This window comes from Festucalex cinctus, chromosome 2 (assembly GCF_051991245.1).
Source record: "Festucalex cinctus isolate MCC-2025b chromosome 2, RoL_Fcin_1.0, whole genome shotgun sequence".
In the NCBI taxonomy this organism is placed as follows: Eukaryota; Metazoa; Chordata; class Actinopteri; order Syngnathiformes; family Syngnathidae; genus Festucalex; species Festucalex cinctus.
The window spans coordinates 10,468,198-10,495,212 of NC_135412.1; the positions used below are offsets into that span (position 1 = coordinate 10,468,198).

General features: G+C 39.7%; 2 protein-coding genes across 3 annotated transcripts; both read right to left on the bottom strand.

The window, feature by feature from the left end:
• Positions 1-1,424: 1,424 nt before the first annotated feature.
• Positions 1,425-12,167, bottom strand: LOC144013657 (transcription factor CP2). Its single transcript, XM_077512770.1, has 16 exons — positions 11,849-12,167; positions 11,437-11,620; positions 10,513-10,664; positions 9,715-9,791; positions 8,973-9,078; positions 8,585-8,691; positions 7,378-7,530; positions 7,186-7,296; positions 6,779-6,867; positions 6,645-6,693; positions 4,538-4,631; positions 4,292-4,382; positions 4,079-4,185; positions 3,251-3,393; positions 2,663-2,714; positions 1,425-1,807 (listed from the first exon to the last, which is right to left on the bottom strand). Exons 2-16 carry the CDS (start codon positions 11,556-11,558, stop codon positions 1,770-1,772), a joined length of 1,491 nt encoding a protein of 496 aa, XP_077368896.1. The 5' UTR covers positions 11,559-11,620; positions 11,849-12,167; the 3' UTR covers positions 1,425-1,769.
• A 1,771-nt stretch (positions 12,168-13,938) lies between these two features.
• Positions 13,939-26,475, bottom strand: LOC144013656 (POU domain, class 6, transcription factor 1-like). 2 transcript variants are annotated; one of them, XM_077512769.1, is made up of 12 exons: positions 26,124-26,475; positions 25,487-25,571; positions 22,710-22,790; positions 20,758-20,938; positions 20,531-20,670; positions 20,077-20,305; positions 18,739-18,980; positions 18,537-18,665; positions 15,803-16,036; positions 15,580-15,715; positions 15,309-15,477; positions 13,939-14,596 (listed from the first exon to the last, which is right to left on the bottom strand). In XM_077512769.1, exons 4-12 carry the CDS (start codon positions 20,927-20,929, stop codon positions 14,251-14,253), a joined length of 1,797 nt encoding a protein of 598 aa, XP_077368895.1. In that variant the 5' UTR covers positions 20,930-20,938; positions 22,710-22,790; positions 25,487-25,571; positions 26,124-26,475; the 3' UTR covers positions 13,939-14,250. The 2 variants fall into 2 exon arrangements, with proteins under 2 accessions (XP_077368895.1, XP_077368894.1); XM_077512768.1 differs by lacking the exon at positions 22,710-22,790.
• Positions 26,476-27,015: the final 540 nt, after the last annotated feature.

The window sequence follows — 27,015 nt, forward strand, 5'->3', positions numbered from 1 at the left end:
TAGTTACTTTTTGGAGGTCATGCCCTCACGGACCATTCATGTCACTTAATGCCAATTGCTCAACCCCAGTCCTCGAGTACCCCTATCCACTGTATCCAGCCTGTTTTCCATGTCTCCCTGAGCCAACACAGGTGAGGATCATCATCAGGCGTCATACAGAGCATATTGATTAGCTGATTATTTGAATCACCTGTGTTGGCTGACGGAAACATGGAAAACAGGCTGGATAGCGATACTCGAGGACTGGGTTTGAGAACCACTTACTTAACCTAATCTTATACAACAAATGTATGTAATGGGAACAAAATGGTGTCCAAGGGATGGCCAAGTCTGGTCCTATAGAGAGCCCCTATTCAGCCTGTTTTCCATGTTTCTCTCCACTAAACCACCTGATTCATGATCAGGATCATTATGAGGCTTCTGTCAAACTTGCTGATGACCTGATCATTAGATTTAGCTGCGCTGAAGGAGGGAGACATGGAGAACGGGTTGGATAGGGGCTCTCGAGGACCGAACTTGGCCACCCCTGATGTACTATAACTAACAAAGGTCATTGATGCTGGTATTTCAAACAGACATGGTGAACCAGCAAAGAGTACCATTTCTGTTTTTTTTTTTAAGAAAAGACATTTATTTTGCTGGCATTTCAAAGAGACAACGTGGCGAATCGTAACAAGGTAGCAAACGTATCAAGGCTGGCAAGATGGGACAAATATGTAAAATGTCTAATGGATCGTACTGATCATGAACGCAAGGACAGAACATAAACTCACACGCGACTCTGCCGTGCCCCATGTTCCTGTATTGCTAGAATTTGGATGGATCCAAATAAAGTCTTAAAAATAATGGGTGCTTTGTTAGGAAAATACTTTAAAATATTCATCCATCCATCCATTTTGGCCTATGCCAGCCGGCTTCGGGCAGTTGGCGGGGGACACCCTGAACTGGTCGCCAGCCAATTGCAGGTCACACAGAGACGAACAAACATCCACACACACAATCACACCTAGGGACAATTCAGAAGGCCTATGTAACCTGCCATGCATGTCTTTGGAATGTGGGAGGAGACCGGAGTACCCGGAGAAGCCCCACGCAGGCACGGGGAGAACATGCAAACTCCACCCAGGAAGGCCGAAGCCCGGACTCGATCTCGCGTCCTCAGTACCGGGAGGCGAATGTGCTAATCTACTTAAATGTAAAGTTGTCCACGAAAGGCTAATATTTGTGCTGAATAACTCAATCATTTGCACGCACCAAGTTTTTAGTCGCTAGTCAAAGTATCAGAATTAGTGCAACTACTAGCTAGTAGATGCGAGAAGTGTAAAAAACTGGACTCTACTTCCCCTTCAAGCCCCTGATGTAATTGGCTGTTAACTGGTCTTTTAGCTCAATCCAGACCAATATTTGCTTCACACTGATTTGAGTAATTTTCATGTTTTGAATTTTTTTTTTGTTAAGAGAAAGAAAACTGATTGTGAAGCGCCGAGCTCTAGCACACCAGATGCAACGGTCGCACCAGCCAAACTCATTCTGGAGACATAAGCAAAATAGGAAGAGAACGCAGCCATATGAGGGGGAAAGAGAACAACAAGGTGAGAAGGGGCGATAAGCTTCGTCACCGTGGTAACAGAGTCACTCCCTCCAAGTAAGACATGAAGAGGCCAGGTGCTTCGTGTTCCGCCGAGCAGCCCCAAGAGGCTTCCTGCGGCGTCTCCATGTGATCCGGGGAAAGCGAGGAGGGTGAAGCTGGATAGCCGACGAGATCTGGTTCACTTCAGGATGATGTGGTAGCCGTCATTTGAGTCATCTGCAACAACAACAGGCACGAAGAAAATAAGACACTGAATTAGGGCTGCTCAATTCTGGAAAAAAATAATAATTGTGATTATTTTGGCAATAATTGAAATCAAGATTATTAAAATTATTATTTTTTTGGTACAAAACAAGAAAATGTTTAAACGTTTAAAAATATTAAGAACAATTACAAAAAAAATAATAGAAAAACTATAATTATGTAAGTTCCTTTTGGACCAAACAATTTATAATAATATTTATTTATTTATGCTGGCAAAGACTTGAAGTTAGAGTGCAGCTTGTGCACAGTAGGACGATCATTTATTTTTTGGTATAAAACTTAAAATGTTAACATATTTAAAAATATTAATTAACCAATTAAAAAAAATAGAAACACTATAAATAGGGTAAGCTCCTTTTGTACCAAACACAATTTATCATAACATATCTTAAAAATAATATATATTTGTTAATTTATTTATGTTGGCAAAAACTTGAAGTTGGAGTACAGAATGTTTACTGTACAGTAGGATGATTTTTTTAAATAAAAAACAAGAAAATGTTTAAATGTAAAAAAACAAAAAATATTTAGACAAAATTCTTTGAAACACTACAATTATGCAAGTTACATTTGGATGAAACAAAATTTATTAAATTAGTTACGGGTATTTAAATTTTAAAAAGGTGCAAATGTATAAATTTAAACAACTCAAAAGTTATTATTATTATTAATCTTTTTTATGATTATACTGATTTTGTAATTGTGGACTCTGTGGAGTGCAACAATTAAAATAGTAGTTGAATTTCGATTAATTGCACAGCCCTGCACTGAATCAAGAAAATGTTGATGGATCATTCGGTCAAATACCTTTCATGGTGTCCAGAACAAAGCAAACTTCATCCTGGAAGTTTTGAATCATCTAGGAAGTAGAAGAGGAAGGGAGGAAAATGTTCAAAATGCAGAAGGGAAGGCAAAATTACGAACGTGTAACAGCAAATGCATCAATGCATGCAGGCAGTTGACAAAGGAACATAATGAATGCAAATGCTTCCAAATGTATACAGCGCCACCTTCATCAACCATCATTCAGCATTTTGAATGAGTGCAGACTGAGAGCAAATCAGTGGATGTCTACTGGCTACCCAACCTTCCAATCTACATGTCAAAGAAATGGAACCCTCCTACTTTGGATTTTATGATGCAGATGGTGGCTAAGGTAGTCAAGGTCATGAATCATACCAGCCGCAAACCATTGCTCTTTAATAATACTAGGCAGAAGATGACCAAAGATCAAATCTGTACACCGTCAATCTCTACTTATGTTGAATATGTAACACAATGGTGGCAAGACCAAATCTCTTTAGCGGACCTTCAAAAGTTGAGGAAATTCTTAGAAACAATTATTTTTAGAATATCTGACACATGTTGGATGACAATTGAGATCAAGGAACTCACTTCATCGCTGACTAGCACGTGGATGCCAGTGGGACCCTGTTTAAAGATCTGGTTGATCTGTCGGGGTGAGATGTTGAAGAGCTGAGCGATCTTCTCTGTCAGCTCGGTAGCAGTCAGCTCCTCCAGGTAGATTGCGTGATATACTGCAAGTAATAATTGATATCTTGAAGAGTGCTGTCTGACATAACAAATGATACAAAATAAATAGAATACCGTATTTTCCGCACTATAAGGTGCACCTAAAAGCCTTCAATGTTTTCAAAAGCTGACCATGCGCCTTATAATCCGGTGCGCCTTATATATGGATCAATATTGAGCCGCAACAGGTCTCGCTGTCAAGACGCTATCGATGACCCTGCACGATCGGTGACGCGCGTGCGCAGAAGATCCCGCCATCTTGGTTCGCTAGCTAATACTAATACTTTAGCTCAGAGAAAATAATGAAACAGCTGTTTATTCATTTTGGGAGTGAATGGAGTTGTCATAAAGCTGCTTTGTAATCTATTAATAAAGTTTGACTGACCTATCTGACTGTTTTGTTGACATTCCCTTTAGCGCAGCACCATATAATGGATGCATAACGTAACCCCAGCCTCTACTGTAGCGCCTTAAATATGGAAAAAGTTTGAAAATATATAATTCATTGAAGGTGCGCCTTATAATGCGGTGCGCCTTATAGTGCGGAATAGTGCAGGGAAAATACAGTAATCATAGTAAATGGTCATTAATCATCTTGTAAGACTTCCATCCAAAGATGCTACTTCCTTCCTGTACTTTTTATTTTTATTTTTTATTTTTACAGTAGGCAACAAGGTAATATGCACTGACTAAAGAAAGTGTTGTTTGCCGCATCTCCGTTCTCATGTTTGGCCTGTTGCTCGCGTGCCTGCTGCGACTCCTGGCACACGTAGATGGTTAACCTCGGACGGACCACCCTGTCCGCAACACATACGGCAGAACAATGTAAAAAAGGCGTTTTGCAGTTACTCCCATTCTCCATTGATCCAATCAATAAACCGCTGGGCGTCTATATTTTCTCACCGTCCTTTTAGTGCATTGAAAAGTCGTATGCCGTCTGCTGGGCCACAGATCTGGATGACATCCTCCCTGGTCAGCTTCAACAGGTCTGCTCCTGGGAATCACAAATAACAACTTCAACAACAACATGATGATGGAATTTGAAGAGCGCTTGTTGACTATTTTGGCTGGTTTGGACCATTTTGAGACCATTTGTTTTATATATAAAATAATTCTTGCTGTAATCTATAGCACAGATTGAGTTTTTACCTGAGAAGTTGGTGAAGAGCCGAGAGAAGGGCGAGAAGCGGTTTCGGAGAAGCCACTGTTGTGCATCTTGTGGCGTCGCCGCAGGTAACAAATTCTTAAGAGGGAAATAACAGCCACTTTAATAAGGCAAAGTGAGGCAAGTCAGCTTTATATATATAGCATATTTCATACACAACTGAATGTGCTGAGAATAATTACAATTTCAATAGAAGGTATCGAAATAAAAAGTAGCTGACTAAAACTACAAAAAGAGCGTACAGTGCTGCAAGTACAAGATTATGGAGAACATGATTTTAAAAATGCTTATAAAGACCTTAAAGTAGCACTAAGTAACTTTTCAACCTTAACAAAATATTTTCATAACTGTTCTGATGAAACCGACTTAAAACTAGTTGAATGGTACCTTTTCCATGGTAGCAACACTACCACACAAAAAAACTACACGTGCTGACTGCTCTATAGAATACGTCACTTCACCCTTTCCCCATTCATAGCAAATTGAATATGGACGCACGATTACTGTTTTCCTGGCAGAAGCTACAAAATAACTGAAAAGTTTTCAAAAGGACAATCAAGGATCAACATTGGCCTGGCTTTCGCTCGCTGGTGTGAGCTCAAAAAACGACGCAATGCACTTGTCCTCATGGGAAATGTGGTCTTCCGTCAGGTATAACATTACCACTTTTGTCCACATGGCACCGCCATAATCAACATAAACTGAAAGTTACTTGGTGTTGCTTTAATCATCGGTATGGGAAAAGTTTTTAACTTGGCTTTAAAAGCATTCACTGTATTGGCAGCTTATTCTATTTGTGTGCAGCATAACAGCTAAATGCTGCTTCACCATGTTTACATTGAACTATGGGTTCCACTAATTGACCCAATCTACAGACCTCAGAGCCCTAGGTGGTGTGTTTTTTTGTTTTTGTTTTTTTAAATATTCAATTAGCATTTCTCTAATCGTGTAATCAGGGCCTACCCCATTCAGTAATTTAGACTGGCAGCAGAGTAACAAATAGAAGTACCTATTTTTTTTTTCCCATCTCCACCAAAGAGGTTATTAGTGACAGACCGATTTGTTTTTTCAAGGCCGATACGATACAGATTATTAGTAGTCAAGGAGGCCGATAACCAATATTTCAAGCCAATATTCATTTGTATTAAAAGAGCAAAAAAAATAAAATCTTTTAAATAATATTGACAGATTTGTTTAAAAAATTATAACAAAAATTGCAGAACTTCCAGGATCATTAGCATGTGTTAAGCTAAATTAAAAAAATAATAATAAAAATTTTAAATCAAGTAAATAGATCCCTAAAGATTTCTACTGTAAATTAACTTTTGTAAAATTAAAACATAATTTCTTGATGTAATTTTTTATTTTAATAAAAAGTGTAGAGAGTTCCTATTTATTATAACGTGGAAATGTAAATAGATCCATAAATGAAAAGTTCCCCGTATCACACCGAGTGACAAATACATGCGAATGTAGCTCATTGGGGTTTTTTGTTTCAAAAGATCTTGGAAGTGAAAAATTGTCCGAATATTTTTCAAATGTGTTTACGACAAAAAAACTGAGTGTGAACATCTCACAATTGCTGAGGAAAACCCCAAATTCGCTACGTTCGCAAGTATTCACTGCTCAGTGAGATTACCAGCTTTATCGGCCTTCAGATTCCAAAAAAATGGCCGATGCCGATATTTGGCAAAATGCCAATTATCGACACCGATAATCGGTCTATCCCTAGTTACTATATGTCGCCTTATGAGCATTTATCACGAGATTATTTATTCATTCATTGTATAGGTGTGCTGTATACAACTTGGAAAAGATGTTGGATTAAGGGTGTGCCTAATGGTGACTGCAACCCTAAATTGAGTTTTGGTACCTTGTTCCTGGCACTTCAACAGTACTTTATTTTGTCTACAGCAGAATTCAAACCGTGGTTATACTTCTTGATCCAAATCCTCCGCACCTTTCTGTATGTGCTATATTTATAAAATTTCTTTCTTACAAATAAACTAAAGAGTAATTGTGCTTATTTTAATGATGTAATAACGACACGTACTTTTATACTGGCAATGCTAGAACGTCACTTGTACTCACATCAGCTACTTGAACAACAGGCTCAGGCTGGTGGTTTGGTGATCCGTTTCTACAAAGAATGATAAATTGAATGAGTGCGTCAGCAAGCAGGGAGGAGCCACGAGCACGAGATGGCGCCAAGAACAAGTTGTTACCCTTCTGCAACCGGGAAGCTGTTCTGCGTGCTGTTGAAGCCCGGCGATGGCGAGTTGTTGACGTAAGTGACCTCGGGCCAGGGGGAACACTGTCAAGAGTCCAAAGGTTCTGTTAATGCATCAAGTGGGCCTGTTGAGCATTGTGATGCCAAGGTTGCTGGTCCGACAGAACAAGGAGCCCATTTGGAGTTGTTCAGATTTAGATTTACTGTTCAGAAATGATTTCACAAGAGAATTGTTTTAGTGGTCCATTCGGTGCATTTTGGAAATACACAGAGCAATCATTTGAATCATTTTGGCAATAAGAACGCTCCCATTACATTTGATAAGGACACATTTCTGCACTGCTCTAAATAAAGCTTTGATTTATTTTCATGAACGTAATAGGAGGTTATTAATACACCAACCTCTGTGAGGATTGTCGTTTCATACGATGGCTGATATTTCTCCTTCTCCTGTGGTGCCCTCTTCTCCATCTTCTCCCTGTCGGTCTTCTGCTTTCTGTCTGCACCTTTCGGCTGAGAGAGATGACGTCACTGACCTGACCGCACCAGCAAATGTGAGTTTTGACTTGTCAGGGGTCTCATCACTCCGCTCACCTTGAAAACTTTGACCTGGCAGGAGGCGGAGTGGAGGTGCTCGGTGTACTCGCTGCTCTCGTTCTCTTTGAACGTGTCGATCTGGATGCGGAAGGGAACCCCTTTTTCCCCGCCGTGCTTTCGCATGGTAAATTCTGTGCTGATGCAGTGAACCTACCAATGTCGGAAACCATACAGATGATAGAATTTGATGCAGAAACAAGAGTAACAAATCATTACACTTGTAAATGATTGCAGTTATCTTATGGACGGTTCAGGCTGACATATACCAGAATCTCTGGATGTTAGCAAAACACTGTGAATGTTACGTCCGCCGCGCACCAAACAATGCGACCAAAAGCCAAAATGCGATGAAATGAGTAAAGGGGAGTGTGGATTTTTTTGAGGGAGAATTGGCAATGAACGATCGCCCCATTCACTGACTGCTTTCCGTAAAACTTTAAATATAGTAAGTTAGAGTTGAGTTTTGGTGGGATTTGGTACTGTCGCTCTGTGAGCAGATCAATTTGACAGTTGACTAATGCTACTTCAACCATTTTGAGTAGGGCGTCATTTACTCATTTTCTCCCAAAAACGTATAAATACGTTTTATTTTAAATGTTTTAAGTGTCCCAAAGACGTGTTTTTTTATTTTTTTATTTTTTTTTTAATGCTAGAGCATACAGAAGGCTTTGAGGCAGCCTCTGAACTGCAGAGAACAGTTGAAGCAATGGTAGCTATTACAAGAACGGCCATCAGGTGGCAGCAGAGTACAAGAGATCAAACAGGACCATGTTGCAAACAAGCTGATTTCCCCACAGTTCTAAACAGATTTGTGAATAATGATGAAACTTATCTATATTCTAATGGTAATTGCTGCAAAACGGAAACAGATAGAAATATATATTTTTTCCTGATGAAAGAAGAGAATCTAATCTTTCTTTTGGTAGGGTCCATGTTTTTATAGCAATAGAACACAATACTCTATTGGTCTTGCAAAATCAGACAAAATCCAGTAGAACAGCCGGGAACGAAGTGGGTTGCTTCAGAAAATGGCTGGGAGAGTCTATCAAGGTAAAAAATAAATAAATAAATAAATAAATAAATCCCTTGATTTTTTTTTTTTTTTTTATGTTTCCGTAAAGATTTACTGATTTGCCCTGAATAATCTTAGCAAACGTGTGCAATGATATCAAGAAGAGGAAGTCAATCAGGAGGATCATGCTACCTGGATAAAAACGGAGGTTCTTTTTGACGGTTCCCAGAGGAACTCCACAGTGTTAAGCTGAGTAGGGTTAGCCCGTGGGTCGATAATGCCGACTGACATGGGGATATCTGCAACAGATCAATGCACAGGCTGTTAACAAAAAGCAAGGCAATACTGTATCCACTGCTGTTGCAAATAGTGGGTGATGAATATACATTGTATCATAATGTCTTGATTTTCTATCTCACTGGCTTTAAGCATTTGTTAATGGCTGTTCATTTTTTTTAACCTTTAAAATGCTCAGATGTTCCCTAAAAGTAATAAATGAACTGTTCCAATAACATTTCTGTCATCAAATAAAGAAAAAGCAGTCTGGAACAACAGTCAACGACCCATCTCAGGCACTCACCCAGGTCCAGAATGCGATCTCCGGGCCTGTTCCAGCGCCAGCCCTCCAGCTGCTGGTGCTCTGTGTACTGAAGGCGGCGGTCGTGAAACACCACGCGGATGATGCTCTGCGGATTACACACATTTGCATATTACAGAGATTTGTGGTAATGTTACGGAAAGTTGGAGCCCAGTTACAATCCAACATTATAACGTTTGATACATTTGGAGGGGAATTGTGTCACATATTATGTAGTTTAAAACCAGCCAACAGGATTTCACACTAGCAGTCCTTCTGACCTAATGATGGGGGTTGTGAACAAACAAAAAAACCTTGACTGCAACTTTGTTGTGAGAAAACCACAATCTGTACTGTAACCACTGGAGTAAGATTACAAAACAGACCAGAAAAAGTAAAGAAGAATAAATAAATAATGCCACTTTTCATTCAAATAATTAGTAAAGTTCTATATATCAATCTATATAGTCTGCCTGAAAACAAGTGTTTGTTTTTTTTTACACTTAGTTATAATAGTTCTGATACTCTATTGGCACACTCTTGTTGCTGTTGCCTTTGATGATGCCATGTAGAAATTTGTGCTTAGCAATATGAATGCTACGTTGATCATATTCTATCATGACCCTCAACATCCTTGTCAATCAATTATCAAAGATAATATTGAAACCATGCCTAATAGCCACCAATAACAAAACTAACATGCACAATTTTTTTTTTTTTGCAGGCACCTGTTATGATAACGCACCTTAACCATTTTACCAGAGATTTCCGGAAGTTCACCAATTTTTCGATTATCAAGCATGATAATTTCATACGACTGCCCTGTAATGACAAGTGCACAGGAAACAGCACACAGTTAACGTAGAAAACCGCTGCACTTTTTGATATTAACTAATACAGTGGAACATCCAATGTCGGAAACATTCTAGTTTGAGATCACTTCCAAATTGCTCTACTTTCAAAACATTCCCAAAGAAGATTATACAGTGTGAACTGATTTGTTCCAGCGTAAAACTAAAAGTCAAGTACTCACTTATTGAAATCTTAACAAATTGCTTGTCATTAGTTACTTATTAGTTAAACCAAAACTGATTTGAATGAGAAAATTGGTTTTGCTTATGATTTGATGTTTCTTTCAATTTAATAACTTGAATAGTTTGTGCTTTTGGAGAGCTTTCACATGTTACATAAACATGACAAAAGCTACAAATAAACTTCTCTAGACTTTGAAGGAATTTACACATTCACAAGTTAATTCATATTGTAAACTGATTGTCACCTTTTCAACAAGAAACTAAAAAAAAGAAACTCATCTCATAAGATTTGCCAATTTGCAAGTTTGGTCAACTTTGTTTTGATGCATATTTTTTTCCCATTAAACTTTGGCTAAAGTTCAAATTTCCCCAACATGCCAACAATGGAGATTCCACTGTATCAAACATACCGCAGCTGTCAGTCACACTTGGTGATTTATCGCCTCACAAATGAGTCGCCGTGATGTAATAAATGTATTAAGTATAATGCCTGGTATCCACGTGCTGACCTTGATTGAGGTAGGTGAGTGTTTCATCATGCAGTTTAACAGCTGGCGAGGTAGCAGCACACAGAACATACTGAAAGGGAAGAATCTTGTTGTCGTTGTCCGGAGGCAAGTTGGACTCCTCCTGTTTGAAGATGGGCAGGGCAAGTACGTCACTGAAAGGTCAGACAAACACAGAACAACTGTTAGTACATTTATAGAAGTGAACACGTGCAACTTTGTATTCCCAATTGGAAATTCCCTGCTATAGTTGATTAATCATAATCCAGGCAACGCTAGCAAATACCAAAGTATCCACGCTGAATCTTAATTCTCTTCTCAACACAGCAATTTACTGCGCACACACGACAGTATATCCTGAAGCAGAGCAGTAAAACATTGAAGCCAAGGGGAGGATATTTCTCTGTTTAAAAAAAATAAATAAAATAAAAGAGCAAGTTTGAGTAACATTATTTCCCCCCTGTCTATTCTGACTTCTTCCCACATGCATGTTAGGGTCATTGATGTCTTTGATGCCCATTGGTGTGAATGTGTATCCCTAGCATTTTTCTTTACTGGCCTGGTCTGTGCTGGTGTCACACCATTCACTTGTAAGAGACAGAACGAAAGCCAAGCTACTTGTAGATGGTTAGCAGCTGATGAAAACTAGTTGCAGAACCACACACAAGCCGCAATTAACTCAATTTTTAGTGCCGTTCTGTTGCCTTGCTTGGTGCGTGGCTGGCTTTAAGGACACAAGGTCCCTTGACGACCTCAATTTCGGAAATGTGCCACATGAAAAGGGGGAAAATGCAAATTGGTTGGGAAATATAAACACGAGGTTTCACTGACAGCTTCAGCAGAATCAGACACATTAGACTGAATTTACGACTGCATAATTAACAATTTTAAAGTCAGTGTCCTGCTGGGTTAGAACGGCTTCAGTACCTCATGCTGTATGCCCCAGCACCCAACTCCTGACCGATGCCCGACAGGCTGGCATCAAAGTCCTGGACCAGTCCGGACTCAATCACTTCGTCGGAGAGCGGCAACTTCAGAGCCCAGGCCATGATGAGTGTGTGCAGATCTCAATGGGGTTCGGTTCTGATAGCACCCGCAATCAAGTTTCAACCTTCGGTGAAGAAGACAGAGTTCAACTTCAACATGACTGTAATTAGCAACTTTTTTTTTTTCTAAATTGCAAGAAAAGGTAACAATAAACGAGCAAGCAAAGTTCTAACGATAACGTTATCGGTGCATTGAACTTTCACGCAGCTATCAAATAATGCATAACACAACATTGTTAGCCACACTATTAATATTTTTTTCATTTAGACAGTTAGCGGGTTAGACAGGTTACCTTACGGCGATGCGGAGCGTAGCTGCTTGCTAATAGTGCGAGGTTACCATCATGTCATAGTCATGCCGTGTGCCGTCTCTCCAGTACTAAAATAAACATGTCGAGCTAGTCACGCTAACCACAGCTAGCCACCGCGAGCCGAACAATTTGCGCGTCTTGGCCTCCGCACATGAGCTTTCACGACAACATAATATAATTCACAATACGCATTTCTTTAACCTCGAATGAGCCAAAATAGGCCACAAAATGTCGAACTATATGTTCCTTTTGTTTGTTTATCTAGATTAGGAAACGGAGCTGCCTTAATTTCCGTGCATGGCTCTTCTTCTTTTTTTCAATGCACAATACTGCCACCAACCGCCTAGCAAAGATGACATTGTTCGACAGGAACGTTCCTCTGTGGAGTTTGCATGTTTTGTCCATTTGCTTGGTTTTACCCCGGCTTCTTTTCACGTTCTTAAAACGTGCATGTTATGTTCCATGAAGGCTCTAAATTTTCCATAGTTACAAATATTAGTTTGAATGATTGATTGCCTACATGTATTTTTACTCAGGGAATTTAATTTATTCAAATTACAATCAGTTTTTTTAATTAATTATTTGTCATGTCCAGAATTTAAGTCATTAAATATTTTGTAATTTATTGTAAATACAATTTTTAACAAAATTTTACGGACATTTACCAATTATACATACTGTAATATTGAGAATTAGCACACATTGTTCCATTATTATTATTATTACATACACTAAAACAGTTTATTTTTTTACTACATCTATGAAAGACACGGCCCATCTATTTGTTTTAAAATCCAAATGTGGTACTTGAACAAAAAAATATTTTCTACTCCTGTCCTGACCCAGTCCCAATCGATCAAAATAAAAGCTTTTTTTTTTTTTTGCCAAAATGTATCATCACAAAACAGCAATCATTAATTAGTAAAGACAGTTTATTTACATTTTACAAAAAAAGAAAACAAAAACAAACTTATTTTTCCATTAATTTCTTGCAAAGGCTTGACTTTCCAGTCAAACAAGATAGTTACAGATAACATAATTCTCCAATTTAGTTTTTTTTATGTATATATAACTTAGTTTCATTTTTTTTTTAAACAATATTTCATCTCTATTCTTGCCATGAAGCACAGAGCAAGCAAAACCAAACATAGTAATTGTCTATAGATGTATGATTTGATTGCCTTCTCAAAATATATATATAAAAAACCTAAATTTACTTATTGTATGGCATCATTTTAATCATCTTATCTACCATGATGCATATTTATTCTGCATAACTGTAGCTGTTGTGTCAAAATGCAATATTAAGAGTGTTGCTACATTTCAATATTGAAACTGTAAAACTCAAATTCATGTACATACAGTAAGCCCACCAACATGGCTGTAACTTTCATAGTACAAAATTCGTTAATTATTTTTTTTTACCTCTTCAGGCGTCAGTAAAGTGCAAAGAATCCTGGTCAATTAAAGGTTAAAAATGACTGACAGTTAATATTAAAAAAAAATCCACAAAAAAAAATCATACAGCACATACAACACACAAGTCATTACACATAACCCTTATGTAATTCCATTAATTTGCATTTATACTAGACCCAGTAAATTTATCTAAAATGTTACGTGTGTAGGATGTTTAATTATTAATATAATAATAAAGTACCTTTTTTGAAACAAAGAATTCATCTGACTTGAGAAGAAGAGCAATGTATGTTCTCAAATTCAAAGAAGGCACAAAAACAGCAACACATTGTGATCAAATCATATATGTTAATGACAAATTTGACAAACTGTATTTTAAAAAAAACAACAAAAAAAACGTTTGTGGCCTTATATGTAATAGCATAACATTAATTTATAAAACCAAAGACGTATACCAACTTCCAATATCAACAATTTGTATGAAAGTATTTAAAAAAAAAGAAAATCAACACAGTTGACGTTAGCTTTTATGATTATCAACCAAATGATTGTCCCTGACCTGTTGCAGGATTGTGTTGGTGTTGATGCGATAAGACTCCAATGGCACGGTATGGTGCCATTGGAGTCTTATCGCATCTTTTTATACACGCTGAACAGAGGTCGTGAAAAGTCATCTTCCATTCAAACGCTGACATTTTGTGCCATTTCTCAAGTCATTTTTTCCTGAAAAGAACATTGGTGTATTCCACGTTATTGGTTCCACTGTACTCAAATATGAACAATAATGCCGCTTAAATGTATGTGACTTATCTGCGTGTATGTTATCATTAATATTAGGACCATGCACACATACACTCAGCATGAGAACCCAAGGACTCACTTTAGTACTGTACTTGAACCAAGTCTTAGATTATGCGTAACTTCATGTTCTTGTATTTACAGCAAAATCTGCAAGATCCCATTTTCTACTGCACCTGGAAAATGTTAATCTTGCTCGTGTTTTTCAGCGTCTGTCGCCGGTTGCAGAACCAAACCCGCACCACCTCTCGGTCATAGTTCAGCTCCTTTGCGATTTCCGTGATCTCCTGGCCTGTCGGGAGCGAGTTCTTCTCAAAGTAGGAGTTGAGGACTTCTATTGCTTGAGGCGTGAAACTGGTGCGCCGCTTGCGTTTCTTCGACGGCTCGCCGCCCACAAATTCCATCAGGTTCTGCTGGCCCTTCTGGTTCCAGTGCTCGGCCTCGGCAAGCCACTTCTCCAACACTGGCTTCAACTTCTGGGCACTCTTCGGGGTGATGTCCAGCTTTTCAAACCTGCAGCAGAAAGACTTTTCGTTTAATACAACAACAGAGACCTTCTTTAGGTCCTCTGAGTATGGGATCATGTAAATTGTTTCATATTGCATCTTGGGAGAATGTCATTGTAAATTTTGTTAAATGTGCTGGCTGCTTGATTATACAAAAAAAGAATAATCACGATTGTTTTGGCAATAAATGAAATCCCGATTATCCAAATCACTATTTATTTTTTGGTATAAAACAAGAAAATGTTTAAGCATTTAAAAATATTAAGACCAATTAAAAAAATAGAAAGACTATTATGCAAGTTCCTTTTGGACTAAACTATTTATTTTTTGGCAAAAACTTGAAGGACGATCATTTGTTTTTCGGTTTAAATAAATAAATAAATAAATAAATAAAAAATACATAAAAAACAACAAGAAAATGTTTACACATTTAAAAAATGTTTAGACCAATTTAAAAAAAAAAAGTAAAACACCATAATTATGGAAGTTACTTTTGGGAAACATAATTAATTAATTAATACTAATAATTATTTTTTATTAATAAATAATAATAATAATAATAATAATAATAATAATAGTAGTAGTAGTAGTAGTAATTATTATTATTATTATTATTATTATTATTATTGGTTAATTAATTTATTTATTTATTTATTTCGACAAAAACTTGAAACTCCGTTTATTAAAAAAAAAAGATGACAAGAACAGGTTTAATTCACCTGCAAATGGCAGATTGGCTATAGGCTGGGCCCTCTGTGGCTGTCAGAGCCTGTCCCACTTGAGTCTGTGTCAGTCCCAACGAAAGCCGACGGATTTTGAAATTCTTGGCGAACTCTCGTATTTCTTCTAGATTGATGCCCTCCTCACTGGTGGCAGCCTGATGGGGCTCTGCCGAGGGGTGGGGAGGTTAGAGAGAAACATATGGTACATAAAACTGGAGGGTACATACATAATACTGATCCGTGTTTGCATAAGCGTAGATGTACATACTGCTGACAAGCTGGCCCACTTTTGCCATATCGCCGCAGGTGATGGGGAGCGATGACGATGGCGAGGTGGTGCTCTTGAGTACCGACGGCTGTGGGGCTATGACCACTGGTAACTGAGCGGCAGCTGTTGCCGACGCCTGCGAGGGATCATGTAAACAGAACAAATCAGCAACATTTTGCAACCTAAAAATGTAAAGTAAGTACTCCACCCTCATCATGTGTACCTGAGAGGTTGGTTTGGAAGTTGTGGGTGGGACAGCAGCTTTGGGCAGAACAGCAGCAGGGGCTGCGACCGCGGTGGCTCCATTCCCGACCGCAGCGAAAATCTGGCCCTGCGTGTTCAGGAGCAACTGCGGGGTGACCGTCTGGAGCTGAAGACCCTGGAGAGGGAGGGTCGGAGTGGCAGCCCCCGCAGCCAGGGAGGCTGGGTTCACCAACAAAGGAAGGGTTCCTATCACCTGGGAAAAGTGTTAAAAAAAAATGTCCAATAAGCATAACATAAGAAAGTTCTGATTAAAAGTGTTAAAATGATTGCCCAAATTTGAATTAGTACATTTTAGGGCTCTACCAATCACAGAGATTATACTATACAGACTTATGTAAGGGCACAAATGTAAAAGTCATAACTTTTAAAAGGGACAGCAACATGAAAAATCAACTTTTTGGAGCTTTTAGCTGTGTTAAAATGCTAATTCCTCACCAACAACATGACGGAAGTGCTGTTTTCCTCGATTTTACCCTCTATGGAGAAATTCTGCTCTCCAAGCACCAGCCCCTCCCAACCTGAGAAAACGAGCTGCTGGCACTTTATGATGTCATGAGGTGTGGACCCACCCCCGCACGGCCTCTGCATACTAAACGCACGCCCACTTTCTCTGAGACCTCCATGGGATAGTGACAAAAGTAGCCTTTATCAGTAAACATTCTGTCGAAATGAATTCAAAGCAATCAATTATCTAGTATAGTGGTTAGTGCACTTGCTCTGTAAACAGCAAGCACCTGGTTCGAGACCAGCTCAGTTTTGTTTGTTTCCTCTATCTTCTTTCCTCTCCTCCACGATTTATTTTGGCAAGCAGCCATTTTGTTTCAAATGTTTATTGAAGAATTGATGGCTTGCATTCAGAGGAGCGCTCAAACTCAGAGCTTCAACAGCAAGCAGACTGCAGTCAGCTCGGGGGCGCGGCAATCATACAGGGAGAGGCGGAGTTTTACTGAACCGGGCGTTATACTTCCACATGAACAAAAATAACCAGCAAAACACCTAATCCATCCATCCATTTTCTGAACCGCTTACTCCTCACAATGGTCGCGGGGGTGCTGGAGCCTATCCCAGTTGGCTATTGGCAGTAAGCGGGGTACACCCTGAACTGGTTGCCAGCAATCGCAGGAGTGTCCAATTGACCGCGAACAATGTCTTTGGAATGTGGGAGGAGACCAGAGTATCCGGAGAAGACCCACGCAGGCACGGGGAGAACATGCAAACTCCACCCAGGAAGGCCGGAGCCTGGACTCGAACCCGAGTCCTCAGTACTGGGAGACGGACGTGCTAACCAAAACACCAAATATTACACAAAAAAAATTGCATCGCCATGGTGTCCAAAGTAAGATTTAATCATTATATGCCTATAGCTAACTGCTGAAAGAGCTTAAAATAACGTTATCCATTTCATAAACTAAAATATCTATAATAACCACAATGTATACCACCAAAATTTTCTTTACTGAGTTATTTCATCCTTCCTTAAACAGAAAATGCAATTATTTTAAGAAGGACATCATGTAATGGAGCTTCATTCAGACCACAGGGGAAATTTCCACCCAAGACTCTTCACTTTAGAAAAATTAATTAAAGCAACATGACCACAAAGAGACTTGAACCCACAATTTGCTTATACAAAATCAGACGCCTTATCAATTACGGCAGACAGTGCTGCACATAATTGCCACAGTGTGTCAGGAGAATGGTCAAAATCTCCAGTTATACATCGGAGTATGCAATGTCCATGCACCAACATCCTACTGCTCAAATATATTCACATAACAAATTTATGTTATCAGTGATAAATAAATAAATAATATCTATTACATAGATTGATCAACTTTGTCATTATTTTAGGGGAACTAATGACACACAACGCTCAATCTTTTGATCTGAAGTCAGACACTGTATTCATTAGGCCACATGGTCAAGACAACTGTCAGTATTTTTCAAGTTTGTGTACCAAACTGATGACAGGACACACAAGCCTAAGAATGGATGGTAAAATATTGCATAGTGTATAAGGAAACACTGTGTGTAGCTGTTTCTCAATATCAAGAACACATTGTACATTGTGAACTCGGCAAGCATGGCCATCCTGAGTACGTACTTGAAAACGAGCTTCTCAAGAATGCTAGTCACCTTTGTAATTGGAATGGCTGTGTATTTCTGAACCTTTCCCCTGGCTGTGACATATTCCCCTAAGATGATAAAAGGGAAACAAAAACTTGACTCCTTTCCTCTGCTGTCCTATTAGCAATTTTGATAGCAGCACTAAATGCTTCTTGGGATATTTTCCGAACAAAGTCTTCACAAGTTAGCTTAAGCTAGCAGTCAAGAGCAACATCCATGTATTCTGTGCGTTCTTGATTAATGCATACTTTCAGCTTGAAGAGGACTTTGGCCACGACTGTTGACATTTCATGAGATCACAAGGACGCGAGAATGGACGAGAACAGGAAATGAGAAACGGCTTATCAGTCCACTTTAAGCTAAAGGGTTAGCAGAGCAGCCTTCTTAGCACAGATACCGGTGTTAGCAAAATTAGCTTCTGAGAACAAGCATAGTACTTTTTCACTAATTGTTCAACATTGGGGTGAAAATATGGTGAAAACATGTATGTTTGGGTCCTTTTAACCTTTAAAAAAATAAAATAAAAAAATAAACTGCATTTACTTCATATTTTGGTTCAGACCAACCTGTCCCTGTGTGGTTGTCAGGATCTGACTCGTGATGCCTGCCATGTTGGACATGGCGTTAGTGATAATGGGACTGGAGGTGAGGGAACTGAGAAACTGGGTCTGCGCTCCCAGCGATGCAGCATTGATCTGAGTAGGAAAAAAAATTAAATGAAAGGAATGAACAAAATTTGGATGTAAAGCTCAGTCTCGACTTCCTTACAAGCGCAGGATTGATGGAGAGTCCTGCCGTCTGCAACGCAGCCACCGATATGTTGGACTGGGCGGCCATGATTGCTGCTGGGGTGGCTTGAGCGACTGCCTCTTGAGCAGCAGAGATGATAGCGGCTGGTGTCGACGGAGACGTCAAGCCGCTGCAAGGTTGCTGCAAGGCTGTCTGCACCGGCTGTATGGAACTTGCTGGAGGTTGTAGCTGAGGTTGAACCGAATTTAGAACCGTCGCAGCTGAGGGGAAAATGACCAAAAGCTAGGGCTGCATGATTTTAGCCAAAATGATCATCACAATTATTACCGGTATGTTTCAACAAATGTGAAGACTTCTCAGGGCAAAATGAATGGATTATTTTAGAATAACTTTTTTCCCCAGCACTGTATCATTTACTCAAAAATTCAAAATGTAGGCGACCAAGGGCTAACTAAATAAATATGTCATTATCTTCACATGACTTGCCCGGAATACAAAACGAGTCCAGATAAGCAGTCCCTTTCAAGGCATTAGCTCCTCACCATGATGCTTCTCATTTCCAATCTTTCCTGGACTTTCTCCTCTCATCACCAGTGTGCACTCATTTATTATTAAGGCAGCTTAATGAAGCCTTAACCATGCGTTCACCCCCTGATGTTTGGCTGACTCCTGGTTGAGAAAGTGCTCGATTAGATATGCAGCGGAGCACACATTTTAAATTTAAATCGTGGCCCACGATCAGATGAATGCAATTGTGGCAGCCAAAATTGCGATCAGGATTAAAATTTGATTAATTGCGCAGCTCTACCAAGAGCATGTTTGGATATGATTCAGTGGGACGAAGCTGAATTTGAATAGTTGAATATAAGATCACTGTATAAGCCGGTGTCCTTCTATGGCAGTCTAACGTGTGGTTCGGAACAAATTTTCACAGCGCATAGATTGTCATGTGGCCTAAGTTACTGTGGTACTCACGATTTTTCATTTATATGTTTCATATTTGTGACCTACAATTGCCCCCCCCTCTCTCTCTCTCTCTCTCATATAATTTGATGTACTTGCTTTACTGAAAACTGTATGGCACCAAAACCAAAAGAAGGGATAAAGCAACAACTCTCAGTCAACATAAAACCTAATCAAACTGTTGACAACCTTGGATTGGATAATGTGCATGTTTTGCAGTTTCCACTTTTTAGCTCATGACATTATCAAAAGCATCATAGTTTAATGGTTAATATAAGAATAATAAAACAACCACTGAGTTATGATCCGTATGCACTAACCAAAACTCAACTGGCAACATTATCACAGTTACAGTTAACACAGTTAACAGTTAACCGTCATTATGATGATTACCTTGAAGGCCAGCAAAGGGCAACTTAAGGAGGTTTGTGGGCTGTGTGGCGGCGGCTGCAAGTCCAGACAGTGTGGCCACATTAGTAGTAGGCAGGGTGAGAACAGCTAGACCCCCCTGGCCACCGATGGAGCCCGCCATACTGATGGGTATGAGCAGCGGCTGGCTCAGAGAGCCTGTCTGGGCCAACATGCCAGTCATCAAAGTGGCCAAACTTTCTTGCGACAGAACCTGTGTGGTAAAATAGCACATACACTCATTCAGCCCCGTAATGCTTTTATTCATTGAGCGCTAATACCGTAATTAGTTGAACTTGTTAAAATTGTGTTCTATGTATGTGATAGAAGTGCAAGCAATGTGGAATTTTATTAATCTATCTATCAAATGATCTTGACGTGGAAAATCAAGTGGAACTGTCGATTTTTAGAATGGGGATGTTTCGTTGTGAACGCATACCTGCGGACAACCTTGCACGGTAACGGGCAAAGTGGCCGCGGGAGGCTGCTGCAAGGAGACACTGACGGGCACAGTTGGACTGAGGGTTTGGACGGCGGGGGGTGGCGCCGCTCCTGATGCCACTTGCTGCTTGCCAGCCACTGCAGGAGCACAGCGGGTGATGTACCGGGACTGGCACATATTGTTCACATGCAAATTGAGAAATGAAAAGTGTGGTTTCAGTTTACCAACTCCCCCAGCGTTCTGGGGTCCAGCATGGTCGTCACGTGGGTTGTTACCCTCAGGTTGAGCTCCTCCCTCCTCTGTTTTGCCCTGACTCTTTTTCCCTTCAGGTACCGATGAGGACAGAGACGAATCAACCTCGACTTCTAGCACACGTATCGTCTCATGGCCCGACATCACGATGACCTGAAGACGGTAAAGCATGAAATAGAGGACTGACCCACATTTCATTCTATTCTATTGATCATTTGTAATTCTGTGCTAGACAACGTACTAAACTCAATCACAGTCAGTACTCATGTGAGGCCATTATGCTCCATTCAGGGGAAACTGGAAAGTAGGAAATATCACACTTAGAGCTTACAACCAAGGCGACAAGCAGTGGAACGCTCAGAGCAAATGTCTCAGCTGCAATACAACTCAGGGTTGAAATTTTGGGGCGGAAATGCACCTCCAAAATCTCACCAAAGTCTGAAGTTCTAAACACCGTTCAAGATGTGTTCAGCTTTTTTCTTTGGGATGCTGGGTACCAGTTAGGGGTGTTAAAAAAAAAATCGATTCGGCGATATATCGCGATACTACATCGCGCGATTCTCGAATCGATTCGGCGATATATCGCGATACTACATCGCGCGATTCTCGAATCGATTCAATAATCGGCAGAATCGATTTTTTTTATGATTCACACCTTGAGCATGGAAGAATGTAATATTTTTATTTTAATGCTGTTCAAACATGAAACAGATTACAACCTCTATAAGACTGAAATTTCAGATAAATAAATAATACATTTTCATATAAATCTTACACTCTACAAGCTTACTGATTAGTATTTTCTAAATTTGAATGAAAAAAAATCGCAACAATCGACTTATAAATTCGTATCGGGATTAATCGGTATCGAATCGAATCGTGACCTGTGAATCGTGATACGAATCGAATCGTCAGGTACTAGGCAATTCACACCCCTAGTACCAGTAATGGCAGAGGACACATAACGATGACCGTAGAACTGGAAACGCAACACTTTTGAATTCATAGTTATATAAACATTCTTAAAGGGATCGTTCGGATTTTTGGACACGAGTCTGTACTGCACCTTCACCTATAGTAGTGTGCGATCAGCACTGATTTACCCCTGATAGCGTTCCGTGACACGAGTTCTGGTCTGGTTTTGGTCGAGAGGAAAGTTGTCCGGCAAGTTGGCTTGGATCACAGAAATAAAGCGTTTTTCTTCTAAAAACAATTTGTGTTCAAAAGAATGATAAATTTGCATCACAAAACTTCGCCCTAAAAAAAAAAAAGTCAGACTCCATTACTGCCGGGCACTATTTTTCTGTTCATCCGTATCACTGCGCAGCACCCTGCATTCAGCTGATAGACGGCGTTAATGGAGTCTGACTTTTTTTTTTTAGGGCGAAGTTTTGTGATGCAAATGTATCACTCTTTTGAACACAAATTGTTTTTAGAAGAAAAACACTTTATTTCCACAACCCAAGCCAACTTGCTGGACAACTTTGCTCTCGACCAAAACCAGACCAGAACTTGTGTCACGGAACGCTGTCAGGGGTAAGTCAGTGCTGATCGCACAGACTGGCGATGAGGTTGAAATAGAGATTCATGTCAAAAAAGCCGAACTATCCCTTTAACAATCAATTAATTAATCATTCAATTGAATATGATACCCATCACTGGTTTAAGCATACATAAAACTCAAGGTGAAGAACTGTGGTGCATTTGTTTGATTTTCTTGTTTACATGTTGCCTTAACTCAATTTATAACAATAGTATTCAGTTTGATTTTGTGAAACTTGATTTGATACAATTTGGACTGCATTTTCTTGCATCTGGAAAAGTATAAAAGGTTGAGAAGCAAGGTGATGAGAGAGAGAGAGAGAGAGAGAGAGAGAGAGAGAGAGACTGAGAGACAGAGAGACAGAGAAAAGAGGATGCCTACCTGATTGCCTTTGGCAGGGAATTTCAAATGGCGGGGTTTAAATGGCTGAAAAAGAGACTTCTGCGCTCAGACAGTGAACAGCTAAAGGAGGACAAAGAAGCCGAGCATGTTACAATACAAATGAAGAGAGCATGAGTACAGCAGCAACATAAACAAACAAACAATGGTAAGCGTCAGCCAACAAGCAGCTCAAGCGGTGCTTTCTTTCAAACATCTCTTGGCACACCAGTCAAGAGCAATGCATCCCATCCATATACAACAGCCGTTTTTAGACCATGAAAAAAGCAAAGTGCTGCAGGGCGGAATTTATCATACATAAAGCATACAAAGTAGGACAGAGAGTTGACGACTAGGCTATGTTTTGTTCACATTTTGGCAAAAGAGCCATCCATGTCAGCTTCAAAGCAAGGCTGTCCAAGCTTTTTCTTTCAAGAAAAGGAAAGAAGGTTGCCAGGTGCAAAGGCCATTTTCAAATAACTTATAATTTATTTAACTACACTAAAACCAATCCATCAGAGTATAGGTAAACATATGTTAAGCATGTGTATATAGCTTGCTAATATGCACAATGAAATAGGAAGAAATAAGAACTATAGATTGTATTTTTTAAGGGAACTAATTGGTCATTAATTATTCAATAAAATGTTTTTCTTTTTATATTTATAATTGCTCTTTAATCAGGTAAAATTAATTAAACTTAGTCCATTTACCCAAATATTTTTATAATTTCATTTTAATTATTTGATAGCATTTTTGGTAGGGCACTCAAATACTAAAATATTCAATAGCTGCATCTCAACAACTCCTCTGTTATATTGTCACATTTGTATTGTTAAATTGAACTCATGTTTCAGGTCACCGGGATTAACCTGCAATAAAAAACTGCTCCTCAATATTACAGTCACTCCTCACCATTAATTGGCAAATATGCGCTTCAAAAAAATAAATAAATTAAAAAAATCAAGTCTTGTAATGTACAGTGTGTGTGTGTGTGTGTGTGTATAGCATACAAAAAAACATATATAAGCAATATTTTATATAATTACGATTTTATATGATTATGATGAACATCAGAGTCATCCAAGGGGTGGGGTTGCTGAGGGGGCAGCGACCACGGGCATCTATACCACTACCTCCCCCGCAAAATTTCACATTTTTAGCTGGGCACAGTACACCAAATATGTGCATACGTGTATCATCCAACAAAATGCCAACTAGGCACCCAAAGAAAATCTCATAACACATCAAACAAAAAATACGTAAATAAAAATGATCTCATCTCAATTTACTCACAAGCTGACTAACTCGGTGTGAAATCCGAGCATGTCCACCTTAACCTTGTGCTGGACATAAATAAAGGAGCAACTGGATATGTTGAGTGTTTGCATAATGCGTCTCACAAATCATTGACCACAATAAAAATGACAAGGATAGACGTTTGCTATGTTTTTTTCCATGCTTACTATAAATCATTAGCGTCGGGCGATATCCTCGTACCACCAAAATCATACCTTTTCAGGTGACTCCAAAAACGTTATGTTTGTGGAACCATCAACATTGTAATGTCAAAGAGAGAAAACCATTTTCAACACTTAAAGGGATATTTGAGTCATTGAGCAGTTTTCAGCAGTAAAAAAATAATAATTGTCCAAAATTAATTTGATAACTTCTTCATTTTCATGTACAATTAATACCATCCATACATTTTCTTGACCGCTTATTCCTCACAAGGGTCGCGGGGGTGCTGGCGCCTATCTCAGCTGGCTCTGGGCAGTAGGCGGGGGACACCCTGGACTGGTTGCCAGCCAATCGCAGAGCACACAGAGACGAACAACCATCCACACACACAAGCACACCAAGGGACAATTCGGAGCGCCCAATTAACCTGCCATGCATGTCTTTGGAATGTGGGAGGAGACCGGAGTACCCGGAGAAGACCCACGCGGGCACGGGGAGAACATGCAAACTCCACCCAGGAAGGCCGGAGCCTGGACTCGAACCGGAGTACTCAGAACTGGGAGGCGGATGTGCTAACCACTCGTCCACCGTGTCGCCCACAATTAATACCTTTAAAAACTATTTTTTTTCTACTTGCTGTCGGGCAGTGTCGGCTGAAGATGGCATCACCTGTGCTCGAAAATAGGTAACGACCAATCATGGCTCAGTTTGCTGACCAAAGCCAGAAAACAGGTGTACCATGATTGGTCGCTACCTACTTTATCAGCTCAGGTGATGTCATTTTCAGTCAACAGCAAGTGTAAAAAAAAAATAGTTTTTAAAGGTTTTAATTGTACATGAAAAATAATGAAGTTATCCTATTCATTCTGGACAAAATATTAACTTTTTACTGCTGAAAATGGCTCAGTGAGTCAAGTATCCCTTTAAGATTGGTCAATAAATTGTACAACTAACACCAACACGTAGGAGGTTTCGGCAAGACACTATTGAAATCTTGTTTCTTCTTTTCACATAACTTGTAATAATAACTATTGTTTCTTCAAGATTGTATTTTTGGAAAATATGGATGCTCTGTTGCACCACACAGCCTCTCGGTGTGCGTTGGTACTGACAGACATTTTGTTTGTGGGGTGGGCGGAGACGTACAATTGTTAATATGTGTGTACTGTCTCATTATACAAAGTATGTGGTGTTCCGTATGCGTCCAGCCCACTGAAAACTAGTGAACATGTCAGAAATTACCCTTGTGACATTTAATGGACATTGTTTTTCGTTCTGTATGTTTTCTGGGTGTAGGCACTCTTTGCGAAGTGAGTTACCTGCTCATTGACAGTATGTGGGGCATCTCTAACAGGAAGATCCTGGGACTTCATGGCTTGGTTGCACCACCTCTATCCTCCTGGGCTGCGAATAAACAGTGAAATATTTTAGTATACTCATTTTAATGGAAACACATGGAACGTTTAGTATTCTTGGCTATTTATGGGGCAGACTATTTAGAGGGGCCTATAAACAGGCCCCACTGTGTTGCACTTGGCTGCAGAAGAGATGGGGCTGGAGGACTTCCACAGATGGCGGGCATGAGGCGAATGCAAAAACTGAAAGCCAAAAAGAAAACCAGGATGATGCCTTTCCCGCCACTGAGGTGCAGTTAAGAAACGCGGATGTGCCAAAAGTTTAGCTGGTGTAATGGTCTCGCCGCCATGCACCACCCCCATGCGAACCAATAAAAGTCGCGTCGGTCACTTTAGGACATCACCACTCGACTGCCATATTCGCCGTTATGAATCGGTTTCTCTTTATCATAAATATATAAATTATGCTAATTGCGAGCATTGCATATTAACCCAAACTCATTTCCTGTCGCAGTTTAACTGCTGCGCGCGAACGAGACGAAAAGAATCGTGCTTTTTATTAGTGGTTTTCTGTTTTGTAATTTTTTAAATGCCAACTTACCGGTTGTAAAAGACTCCTTGTCACAGTTTGGTTCAGTCGCAGCTAATTAAAAATGCATCTCAGCTCCCAGACAGGCGCAGTGGCTGCACACACAAAAGCCATTTGCATTGATAAAAAGGAGGGCTGCAATGTTTTGGGGGTTCTGGCCTCTCGTCTCGCCTCGCCGCGATGCCAACACTTCGGCTCATCCCCCCCACCCTCCAAAAACAGCATTCAGGCGCCTCACAAGCTCCCATGTGAGGCACAAAGTCGGTGGGAATCGCCAGAAATGTGCCCTTTTTGCCACTACGTCATGAACATAATTTATGCAAGAAAAAAATCTTGCATTGAAAATGTCTGCCGCGAGTTGAGAGGCTCCGTGGCGCTCTTAAAGGGCCAGCACACCAAATAAGATACAGACAAGGGCTCGACAGTATTTGCATAATTTCAGCACAAACAGGCTTATTCTGAATCTTGTTTATCTTTAGTTTGAATTACGAAAGAATAATTCCATTTTGTGGTTTCTTTGTTACATCTATTACAGCAGCCAGAGGTGATGTAATAAAATACAGGCTGTCAATTGGTGTCAGATAGGTGGGTTGTTGGGCAATAATACAAAGTGATGTTTTTCAGTTTACAAAATACTTTTCAGTAATCCTAAATGTACAAACTATAGTCGTGACAGGACGGTCAGTGGTTAAGTGCTGTATATTTGAGTTTAGGGGTTTCACTCTTGGCTCTGCCCTTTTTTGTGGAGTTTGCATGTTCTCACTGTGCTTGTGTGTGTTTTCTTTTTCCTTCCACGTTATTAAATGTCCACGAATCAAAGTTGTAGAAGTGATCATTTGGAAATGTAAACACTTGCAGAGATTTATTGAAATCAAGAGTAGCATATTGATACTAGGGTATGTAT

Bases quoted from the DNA above. Each gene is read 5' to 3' on its own strand.
- LOC144013657 (XM_077512770.1), bottom strand. From the start codon at position 11,558: ATGGCCTGGGCTCTGAAGTTGCCGCTCTCCGACGAAGTGATTGAGTCC. The intron at 7,297-7,377 runs GTGAGCGGAGTG...CATCTCTCTCAG, and splicing joins GCCAGGTCAAAGTTTTCAAG to CCGAAAGGTGCAGACAGAAA. The intron at 4,383-4,537 runs GTAAAAACTCAA...TGTGATTCCCAG, and splicing joins GCTCTTCACCAACTTCTCAG to GAGCAGACCTGTTGAAGCTG.
- LOC144013656 (XM_077512768.1), bottom strand. From the start codon at position 25,540: ATGAAGTCCCAGGATCTTCCTGTTAGAGATGCCCCACATACTGTCAAT. The intron at 20,671-20,757 runs GTAAACTGAAAC...GTGCTCCTGCAG, and splicing joins CCAGAACGCTGGGGGAGTTG to TGGCTGGCAAGCAGCAAGTG. The intron at 20,306-20,530 runs GTATGCGTTCAC...TTTACCACACAG, and splicing joins CCGTGCAAGGTTGTCCGCAG to GTTCTGTCGCAAGAAAGTTT.